The 11585-nt window shown below is 41.6% G+C and overlaps 1 protein-coding gene and 1 pseudogene across 1 annotated transcript; both read left to right on the top strand.

Moving 5' to 3' along the window:
• The first annotated feature begins 1741 nt into the window (after positions 1-1741).
• LOC119519998 (olfactory receptor 56) lies at positions 1742-2689 on the top strand. Its single transcript, XM_037817734.1, has one exon. It carries the CDS (start codon positions 1742-1744, stop codon positions 2687-2689), a length of 948 nt encoding a protein of 315 aa, XP_037673662.1.
• Positions 2690-9540: 6851 nt separating this feature from the next.
• Positions 9541-10840, top strand: LOC119519746 (annotated as a pseudogene).
• Positions 10841-11585: the final 745 nt, after the last annotated feature.

Genomic DNA, 11585 nt, shown 5'->3' with positions numbered 1-11585 from the left:
CCCTGGGCCAGTGCACAGAGTGTGTCCTGCTGAGTCGCCTCATACCTTCTTTGCGGTAAGTTAAGGTAAAAATGAGTACACCAGCATGCGAATGTCTTGTAGACATGACAATCATCCATTTGCAGAGAACATCCTGTCTTGTACATATCTGACGATATTTCTTGTTTATCCCTCACTGTCTCTCACAGAAGGGAATCAAGTGGAGAATTCTCTTTACCTTCAGTTCAAGGTCAAAGACTCCTGTAATTTGAGGATAGATTTTTGGTTTGCAAAAATGGGCTATGGCAGCTGCATATCACTTTATTGTGTATTATTTTATTCAGTCGACACATTTGTGTTGAGTGAAGCAATATGAGCCAAGCAACATTCTAGAGGCTGCCAATTTCATGGTGAGCGATAAATGTTTATATTCTGGTGACACAAGACAGACAGTGAAAGTACAAGCAGGTAAGCAGCTGTGTGTCAAATACTGTAATATGCAGTGAGAAAATGCAAACAGGGATGGGGCTAGAGAGTGCAAGATATTAATAGGTTTTCCTATGCTTTTCGTAGAAGGCCTCTCTAAAAGGTTGGCATTTGAGTAAAATCTTAAGCAGGTGAGACACAGAAATCTGGGGAAAGAGCATTCCAGGGAAAAAATGCAATAGCCCAAAGCTAGGAGTGTCCAGTTTTTTTGAGGAAATTCGAGGAATTACAGTGAGCAAGAGGGTGAGTGGTGGGAGATGAGGTCAGAAGTAGGGAAGTTTGCATGCGGGAAGATTATGCAGGGCCTTGTGTGCCATTGCAAGGATTTTAGCTTTATTTGGAGTAAATGGGGAAGTCACTGACATTCTTTCAGCAGGATATTGCACCTTGTGACTTAGGTTTTAGCAAAATCATTGACCTGTGATGGGAACAGACACAAGGGGTTCAAGGTTAGAAGCCAGGAGGAAAGGAAGGAGACAATTGCAATGATCCAGCTGAGCAAGTGTGGTGGCCTGGCCAGGGCAGTAACAGTGGGGGTGATGAGAGTTACCTGCATCCTGAGCTGTTGTGAATGTAGAGTCAGGAGGCTTTTCTCATGGTTTGGATGTAGGGAATGTAAGAAAACAAAGAATTAAAAAATGATTCCTATAATTTTTGCCTGAACAAAACAAAGGCAAAAGAACACCTCAAGTCTCCATTACCATCTCTCATTGTAACACATATAAATTGACTCTTGGAATGGTCCAAGCACACTTAGAGGTAGTTTCTCAATTTCAGGTGATCCCTGATGAAACAGTCAGTGTCATGTGGCTCAGCTAAGACTACCTGCTGAAGAAGGATTTTCCAGAAGCTCTATGACACACAAAATAGTTCAGTTTCTACTCTTCTTGCTATGGATAGATACAAATATAGATATGCAGTCCAATTCTATGACGTAGCAGAGATCTTTTTCAAATTTTGCAAGAACAGTATATATTTTTAACTTTATTTATCAAAAATTAAAAATAAAACACATTTCAAACAAAACAAAACAAAGGAATGAGAAAAACAAATAACCTAAAATAACTACATTGGGTAGCAGAGATCTTATCATCTGGGTCATGGTGATTTGCGAGAGTGTCCTCTTGTATGCCCCAAAGCATATATTGTTGAGCTCTGATGAATTACAAAAGAAACAGCTGACTGAAGAATAAAAATTGAGAAAGAAGTAAAGACACCCCACTGAATCCCAGAATTTCTCTGCCTGTGTTCTCAGGTGACCTGGAACAACTGAATCATGGGAACATGGCTGAACCAATCAGCTACAGATGGCTTCCTCCTCGTGGGCATCTTTTCCCATAGCTGGACAGATCTTCTCCTCTTCTCTGCAGTCATGGTGGTCTTCACGGTGGCTCTCTGTGGGAATGTCCTCCTCATCTCCCTCATCTGCATCAACCCTCGCCTTCATACACCCATGTACTTCTTCCTCAGTCAGCTTTCCCTCATGGACCTCATGTTGGTCTGTAACACTGTGCCAAAGATGGCGGCCAACTTCCTGTCTGGCAGGAAGTCCATCTCCTTTGTGGGTTGTGGTGTACAAATCGGCTTCTTTGTCTCTCTCGTGGGCTCTGAGGGGCTCTTGCTGGGACTCATGGCTTATGACCGCTATGTGGCCATTAGCCACCCACTTCACTATCCCATCCTCATGAGTCAGAGGGTCTGTCTCCAGATTGTTGGAAGCTCCTGGGCCTTTGGGATACTAGATGGTTTGATCCAGATGGTGGCAGTCATGAGTTTCCCCTACTGTGGATCCAGGAAAGTGGACCACTTCTTCTGTGAGGTGCCAGCTTTGCTGAAACTGGCCTGTACAGACACATCTCTTTTTGACACCCTGCTCTTTGCTTGCTGTGTCTTCATGCTCCTTCTCCCCTTTTCCATTATTGTGGCCTCTTATGCTTGCATCCTTGGGACTGTGCTCCATATGAACTCTGCTCAGGCTCAGAAAAAGGCTCTAGCCACCTGTTCCTCCCACCTGACAGCTGTGTCCCTCTTCTATGGAGCAGCCATGTTCATCTACCTGAGGCCCAAGCGCTACCGGGCCCCTAGCCACGACAAGGTGGTCTCTGTCTTCTACACAGTCCTTACTCCTATGCTCAACCCCCTCATTTATAGCTTGAGGAACCAGGAGGTGATGGGGGCACTGAGGAAGGGGCTGGCCCGTTGTAGGATTGGAAGCCAGCACTGAGGCCAGGACATGCAGTGCCTGGCTCTGCTACTTCCTGGCTGTGTGATGTTGGTAAGTCTCTCTCCCTTTGTGAGAGTCTGTTTCTTCATCACTAAACGGAAATCATGACACCTTCCCTACCTCCCAGGGTGTTGTGGGAGTCACTGTATGTCAATCTAAAGCCCTCTGCAGAAGCATTGTGTTATCAATATTCATTATTAATGTCTTGTATGGCCTTGAACTAAATTTACTTATTTTTTAATTCTTCTTAGTAATAGTTATCTGTTATTGTTCAATTTCTAAGGGCTGCCACTCTCCTCTTCTACTTATTAATTACTTAATTGATGACTCAGGGTAACATATGAATATCTTAAATGGAAACTTTTCAGATGACAGTAATTGAGTCTCTTTAATTTATTGGAGACTTCCTAGCCTTCTTCCATGCCCACTCGAGGCTTTATAAAGCTCTATTAAAAATAAAAATATGTTCCTGCTTTTTAGAGGTTTTCCCTTGTGCCAGTTTGGATGTATTATGTTCCCCAAAATGTTGTTATCTTTAATGCAGTTTTGTGGGGGCAGACATATTAGTGTTGATTAGGTTGGAATCCTTCGAGTGTTTCCATGGAGGTGTGACTCAATCTACTGTGAGTGAAAGGTTTGATTGGATTATTCCATGGGTATATGGTCCCTGCCCATTCAGGGTGGGTCTTGATCTAATCACTGGAGTCCTTTAAAAGAGCTCACCAACAGAAGGACCTCAGAGCAGTTGAGAGTGACATTTTGGAGAGCAGCTCAGAGGGACATTTTGGAGATGGCTGCTGAAAGCAAACTTTTGCTGATACTTTGGGGATACCAGCCCAGTGTTTGCCCCAGAAAAGCTAAGAGAGGAAAGAACACCTGAAGAGCAACATTTTGAAGAAAGCACAGGAGCTGAGAGAGGAGCTGGAACATAACTCAGGATCAGCAGATGCCAGCCATGTGCCTTCCTAGCTAACAGATGTTTTCCGGACGCCATTGGCCTTCCTTCAGTGAAGGTGTACTCATGTTGTTGCCTTAATTTGGACATTTTCATGGCCTTCAGACTGTAACTTTGGAACCAAATAAACCCCTTTTGTAAAAGCCAATCCATTTCTGGTATTTTTGCAAAATGGCAGCATTAGCAAACAGGAACATTCCTTAAGGGGCAATGTCTTGTTTACTTTCTTTATTTGTTTATTACCACAGTACCTGGTCCAGTGCCTTAAAAATAGCAGATGCTCATAAAATTTTATTGAATGAGGGTTTATATATATAACCATTTTGCAAAACACTGTAGATGTGCCAAATTTTCTGTGATGACAGACTCATTTCAGTACTTCAAGATCAGCCACAGTAAAATTATACATTTTTAGGGGGAGGAAAACTGGAACATAAATGAAGATGGGTTTTGAACCATCATTATACATCTTATGTGTCTGTCAGGGTCCAGCCAGGAATCAAACTTCATCAGTTATTTAAACAGCAAGAATTTAATTTAAAGAATTGCTGATCAGGTATTGGAGAACCTTCTGCATTCACATGGGTTGATTATCACTCAAATATAATGCTTCTATCTCAATATCATTTTATTATTTTTTTCAATTCCAGGAAATTCTTGGTCAGGAAGATAAACTGTAAATCAGAACATAAGTTCTTTGTTAGCTTTATCTCAGCAATAGAGTATTCAACCAGCCTCCTTTTTAGGACAATAGATGACTCAATTAGGTAAACTCAATTGCTTATCAAACAACTGTTTTCTCCTCAAGACTCCTCTACAGTTCATGCTCATTGTATCCCTCAATACTATGAGATTACAGACTGCAACCAATTTCAATCAGATTCCTGCATTACAAGAGCCACCAAAAACCATTGTATTAGTGTTCTAGGACTGCCATAACAAATTGCCATGGACTTGGTGACTTAGAACCACAGAAATTTATTTTCTCACAGTCTGGATGCCAGAAGTCCTAATCTAAGGTATTAGCAGGGCTGTGCTCCTCTGAAGTTCCCAGGAAAGAATACTTTCTTTCCTCTTCCTAGCTTCTGGGGGCTCCCAGCAATCCTTGGAAATCCTTGACTTGTACAAGGACACCAGTGACTACATTTGGACCCACCCTAAGCCAGTGTAATTTCATCTTAACTAATTACATCTTCAGAGACTATATTTCCAAATAAGGTCACTTTCCAAAGGACTGAATGAACGTGAATTTTGGGGGAAACTCCTCAATCCACTATACCACTCAAACCCACATCCTAAAACCCTATACACAATTACCCTTTACCTTCCCATCTGGAACACTAGTAAGATTCTGTCAAGATAATGTTCACCTTTATTACATAAGTAATAAAGTTGGCCTGGTTTGATCAGTGGTTTTTCTAGTGGTTCTTTTTTGGGGGGTGGGAAATCAGCAGTCAATTCTGTTACTTTCTAAAAGGTTTTGGTATTTCCTTTTTCCCTGTTCATGGCCACAGGAGACTGCAATAGATCATTTTTGGGGAAGGCTTAAAAGAAGATTTATAATGTATATTTGTGGCAGTGTAACAAGATTATTCCTCAAACAGACTGAGTTTGATTAGGAGGTTCCAGGTCTCTGAACTGGCTTAGGTCCAGAAGCTACGTGAGAGGTTAGGCCTCACCACTGCAATGACTTACATCAGGTTTCTGGTTTCTAGACCCGGACTTTCTTCCGGTTATATAGATCAAGGCTGCCCACTTCATCATGAGGACACTGTGATCATTTGGCCACCTACAAATGTCCTCAGGATCAAAGAGCTTGCTTACCAGTTCCTCCCTTCTGTACACTGTGAACCCTACATCCACCTTACCTCTGGCACTTCACCACTGTTCCCTGCCCTCTGACCCCACGAATCCACAATCCTCACTGAAATCAGGGAGCCCACCTCAGCGGCAACGTCTTGCACCATCATGCCCGGCCTGCAGGGAACAGCCATAAGAGAACTTTCCAAGGGTGCTGGTTCTTCCTCAGCAACACTTTTCCCAATACCCAGAAGATTTTGGGTCCTCTCAAGGATGCAGTGGAGGGTGGATGGATATGCGGGTTGCACGTGATAAACCATGTCAACGTTCCTATCTTACCAAGATTTTGGATTTCTTTCTCTCAAAATTCCAGGGAAGCTTTGGCTTCAAAACTTCATTGAATGTAGGCCTTAATTAAGTCCACATTTCAGTCAGTGAATCAAGAAAACTGTTAGTGCCAATTCCAGCCACTTGAGTCTGCACATCAAATCTGTAGTGTAACAGTAAGTTCATAGTTTCCTTCTGTCCTCTTTGAAAGAATGCCCATAGAGTCCACTTCCACATATAGTCCACATTATTTTTTCCAAAATAAATTAGCAATCCCCTGCAATTCTTTTCAAGTATAAGCTACTTCCTCCTTATCAGATTTGCACTCGTTCCCCTGGATGATGCTGAGATCTGACACTATTAATAGTTCAGGGCCAGCAAAGGAGCGGTTTGGCTGGTCTATAGCAAAACAGGCATCTTGCAAGAAAAGTGAGCCAGGTGCAGTTACTACAGGATATTCTCACATGGTCCAATTTTTCCTGCATCTATCCACATAAGTCCCAGCTTGTTTTCTTGTTCCCCTCTTTTTTTTTTTTTGTAATTGAGAAGAAATTCACATAACATAAAATTAACCATTTTAAAGTGAACATTTCAGTAGAATTTAGTATATTCAGAATGTTGTACAACCAACACCTCTTTCTAGTTCCAAAATATTTTCATCATTCAAAAAGGAGACTGTACTCATTAACCAGTTACTCTCTATTTCCTGCCTCAAGTCTCTGGCAAACACTAACCTGCTTTCTCTCTCTGTCTTATTCTTACTTATTACGAGCATTTCATATAAATAGAATCATACAATATGCGGCCTTTACGTTTGACTTATTTCGTTTAGCATAACGTTTCTCAGGTTCATCCTGTCTGTACCGTGTATCAGCAGTTAATTCCTTCTTTGCTGCTAACATTCCATTGTACATTGTGGTAGGTTGAACTGTGTACCCCAGAAAATGTCATGTTCTTAGTTTTAATCCATTCCTGTGGCTGTGAACCCACTGTGAGTAGAACCTTTTGAAGATATTATTTTAGTTAAAGTGTGGCCAACTGGAAAAGTATGAGTCTTAATCTGGATTACTGGAATCCTTCATAAGCAGAAGAAATTAAATAATGGAGAGAGAAAACCACACAGAAGTGGAGGTCATGGAACTCAAAAGAGAAAGGAGAAGAAGATGCCGCCATGTGCCTTGCTGTGGAATGGAAAAACCAGGGACTTAAGGACTGCTGGGGGCCAGCCCCAGAAGCATAGTCTCTGAGGAGAAAGCATCGCCTTGCTGACAGCTCGATTTTGGACTTCTAGACTTAAAACCATCAGCCAATAAATTCCGGTTGTTTAAGCCAACCCATTGCCTAGAATCCGTTTCAGCAATTGGGAAACTAACACATATGTATATACCAAAATTTGTTTATCCTTTCACTCATTGATGGATAGTTGGGCTGTTGCCATCTTTTTATTGTTGTAAATAGTGGTGCTATGAACATGCATGCTTTTTTTTTTGCGTGTATGTTTTCAGTTCCTTTGTGAATATACCTAGGAGCAGAATTGCTGAGTCATATGGTAATTCTATCTTTAACTTTTTCAGGAACCACTAAACTGTTTCCTAGAGTGAATGCACAATTGCACCCTCCCAGCAGCCAGGCACTAGGTTTCCAAATTCACCACAACTTTGTCAACACATTATTTTTACTATTATAGCCCTCCTAGTGGTTGTGAAAAGTATCTCATTGTAGTTTTAATTTGCAATTCCCTAATGACTAATGATGTTTAGAATAATTTCCAGGATTAGTTTGTTATTTGTACATCTCCTTTGGGAGAAATGCCTATTCAAGTCCTTTGTCAATTTTTAAATTGGGATGTTTGTTTTTTGTTGTTGAGTTTTTAAGTGTTCTTTATATATTCTGGATACTAAATACTTATCAGTTATATGATTTGTAAACATTTTCTCCCATTGTATAGGTGGTCTTTTCACTTTATTGATAATGTCCTTTTATGGGCAAAAGTTTTTAATTTTGATGAAGTCCAATTTTTCTATTTTTCCTTTAGTTACTTGTGCTTTTATGTCATATTGAGGAATCCATTGCCAAATCCAAGATCATAAAGATTTATCCTTATATTTTCTTCTAAGAGTTTAAAGGTTTTAGCTCTTATATTAGGTTCTTCCATTTTGAGTTAAGTTTTGCATATGGTGGAAGGTAGGGGTCCACCTTCAGCATTTGCGTGTGTAATCTAGTTGTCCTGGCACCATTTGTTGGATATGCTCTTGTTTACCCAAAGGCACTTAGAACTCCTTTGGAAACAATTTACCATAGATGTGTGGCTAATTTCTGGACTTTCAATTCTGTTTCATTGGTCTGTATGTCTATCCTTATGCCAGTACCACACTGCTTTGTTTACTTTAGCTTTGTAGTAAGTTTTGAAATTGGGAAGTGTGAGTCCTCCAAGTTTGTTATTTTTCTTAACAAGTGAAATATATTTATGTGGGAAGATGGCAGAGTAGGAATCTCCAAAATTCAGTCCTTCTACCAGAATAACTATTATAAATTCCTTTCCCCAAGACCAGGGGAGGGCATGGAGATCACTAGTCACAGCTTTTCATTAGTGACTTCAGGTCACTGGGGGCCTGGCTCTGAGGGCAGACATTTTTCCAACCTGCCCTGGACAAAGAAGGCAGTGGAGGAGATTTAAAGACACTATGATGCCTCAGGGCTGTGGGGGACAAGGTCAAGTGCTGCATCTGCTGATCAGTCCAGCAAGCAAAGTTTTGGGGAGTCATGGGAGAAGCTCCTATCTCCCTTCTTGATACCCTCCCCATGACTGTTTGGAAACAGTCTCACCCTGTTCATGGGTTTCTGACACTGTTTTGGCTGGGAAACACTGACTTGGGAAATTTCTCTCCTGTGTGTCCCACATCCTAGAATTTTTCCTCCAGGGGAAAGCAGCTTAAGATAATGAAAGGAGTGTAAGGAAATATAGAGGCAGAGAGCCTGAGGCAAAGGCTTGCTTCCTTTAAACACCCTGGAGAGGGAGGTCTGTCTCCTGGGAAACAGTGGGGACATTCAAACTCCTGTAAATAGGGGAGCTCCAAAACTAACACACACAAGCCCAGGACAAGACACAGGCCCAGAAAAGTCAGGGAGGACTCTTCCCTTTGTATTCATCTTGTGCCAATCTTCCTGATAGAAGACTTGAAGCTCAAGAAAAGCTGTGTCTTATCTCCAGCTGGATACAAATTGAAGAAATAGACAACTCAGGGAATAAATCCCAGAGTTAACATTTTAAAATATTAAAATGTACAGTGTGCAACAAAAGAATACAAGACAAAGAAATGAAGTGGATAAAGATCCAGAAAACATCAACAAAGAAGATCACAATGTGGACATACAGAACAAAGATAATTTAACAGAATGATCTTAAAAAATCTCATGGAGACGAAGGAAAATGCAGAGAAAGAACCAAAGGATAGCAGGAAAACAATGAATTAGCAGTATGAGAGTCTTGGTAAAGAGATAGAAATTTTAAAAAGTAATGAAATGGAGAGGAGGGAGGTGGGAGAACACCTGCCCACACTGTGCCTTTTTTCTGTTGTGTGTCTGAAGATGCACATTTTGATAGCTTAGCTCAGAAAGAAGCTAAGTTAAGTGACCAAAGCCAGGAAGGAGCCTCATCTGCTGGGCTGAGTCTGGCCTTTACAAAACTGCTTCACAGTGTCGGTGTCTGAGTTTGAATCCAGAGGAGTGCTCTGCTCAGTAAAGCCAAGGACTAGAATTTTACAAAAAGGAGCCCTGGCATAAGGCAGGTGGCAAACATTACCATCCTAGCTCTGCACAATGCAGCAGATGCAACCAGATGTCCACAGAAGAAGAAACATATCATCAAGGTTCTACCTCTTGGCATATCAACTGTAAGCAATATACTAAGACAGAGGAAAAACTGCCAACCAAGACTTCCTCTGAAAGTATTTATTCTACACCAGACTCCAGTATCTCTGGTTCACCAGGTCATACTATCTATCCAAAAGTGGAAAGTGAAATCCTGGATTACAGGGATTTAGAAGCCATTCCCAAGGTGAAGACAATTTATGATATTGAACATCCAGATTTTATTACTTATAAGACTTTCTACACTTTTGGTTATGATGACAAACAGGAGAGACAGAGTCTCAGAGAGTCTCCATGGACTTTTTCTCCAATTCCATCACCAAAAAGGTATCACAGCATTCAGGATCAGAATGTCCACCAGTCAGGGCTCCATCAGATTCTCTGCAAACAGCCACCACAATTACACTGCAACCACCTCTCATTCTCCCTGCAACTTTCACAGGCCTGATCAAGGGAGCAACATTTACTGGAAACCACCCATCTGCAAACAGCATGCTGCCTTGGCAGCCCAGATCATGTATGCAGAAGATATCATCAAGTTTTCCAAGTTCCCAATAGCCAAGGATCAAGACCCCAGTGAGATACCAAAGATTGAGATGGACCACTGGCTTGGTACCCCCTCCATTGCCACCATACAGACTGACATGAAGCACAGATCTAGGGCAGAGAGGAAGATGAACTTTTGAGATGCCAGCAGCTTCAAGAAAAGCAATTAACAAAGCTCAATGCAGGTCTGGGCAGTTGATATTGACATAAGAGATGGAGAAGGAGAACCAGCTTGTTGCTATGGTTCTCCCAGCTGCTCAGCTTCACATGCTCCATCATCTAGAACCTCATCTCTCTCAGGATATGGAAGACATGGGCTTCACCACCCTGTTTCTATGGACCTTGTTCAGAATACCTGCTGTGGGGATGTCAGTGGTGGAGTGTGAGACCATCAGACACTACCAAACACTCACGCATGGAGTGAAAATGGATGGAGGAGTGTCTATGCCCAACGTGTTTGAACCAAAGATAATTCCATGTGAAATGCTTAGGGTGACGAACACAAAATCCTAAGAGACGTGGACACAACCAGGTTGGAGTGCCACTTAGCCCCTGAAGTGTTTCAGGAAATCTTTGAAATGTCCATATAAGTGTTTGACAGGTTGTCTCTTTGGAGGTGCAAAGACATGAAGAAAAAAGCAAAACTCTCCTAAGTCCCACATATAGACAGCAATTAGAGAAAGGAATGATGATGGCTGTGACACATAGGGTGTTGTACTATGGCCCAGACTAGATTGCAGAATTTGAGAACTGCCATCTCTCAGCATCAACAAAAAGGGAAAATTTGCTTAAACACCCATGAGCCAATTATTGGGCTAACCAACAACAGCCCTTGCCAAGAAGTAAAAGGTAAAAGTTTCTATGTTCTCGAACTCCACAGTAGTGTCATGTGACCGTTTTACATTACCTTTAACCCACAGCAGTAGCTCCTTTCTTCTTTTGTTTTTCTTTAAGTGCTGTCCAACAATTGCGCTGACTGTAAGGATGAGAGACAGCAAGTGCCCTTAGGATGCTGCATGGAAACACAATTGTAATAATTCCAAAGTACAAATATATTTATTCTGCAGCACTGTGGCTGAGAAAGAAGACTCTGAGGAACATATCCATAGGGTAGCAGCCGTTTTGCACTGGCCTTTCCTTCCTGGGCTCATGAATCTCTGCCCGTGCTCTAGGGGGAGCGGAAATCAGCGTCAGTCAGGCAAGAAGGCAGCTCTGCTACAGTGGGCTGACCACAAACAAAAATAATCTTTACCAAGCTCCTTGTTTACTGATTGCTAGGACATGGCTGGCAAATGACTTAGCTATTATTAAAATTGTTTAAAAGAGAAAGATAAGGAAAAGGAATGAAATGAAACTGCACTTAACTCTTTTTTCTGCTTAAGATAGTGTGCTTAATTC

Source organism: Choloepus didactylus, chromosome 24 (genome assembly GCF_015220235.1).
Source record: "Choloepus didactylus isolate mChoDid1 chromosome 24, mChoDid1.pri, whole genome shotgun sequence".
Taxonomy (NCBI): Eukaryota; Metazoa; Chordata; class Mammalia; order Pilosa; family Megalonychidae; genus Choloepus; species Choloepus didactylus.
Note: the sequence above shows the minus strand (reverse complement) of the source record. Positions and strands in the feature narration are given on the sequence as shown.

Coding starts and splice junctions, on each gene's coding strand:
- LOC119519998 (XM_037817734.1), top strand. CDS start 1,742: ATGGGAACATGGCTGAACCAATCAGCTACAGATGGCTTCCTCCTCGTG.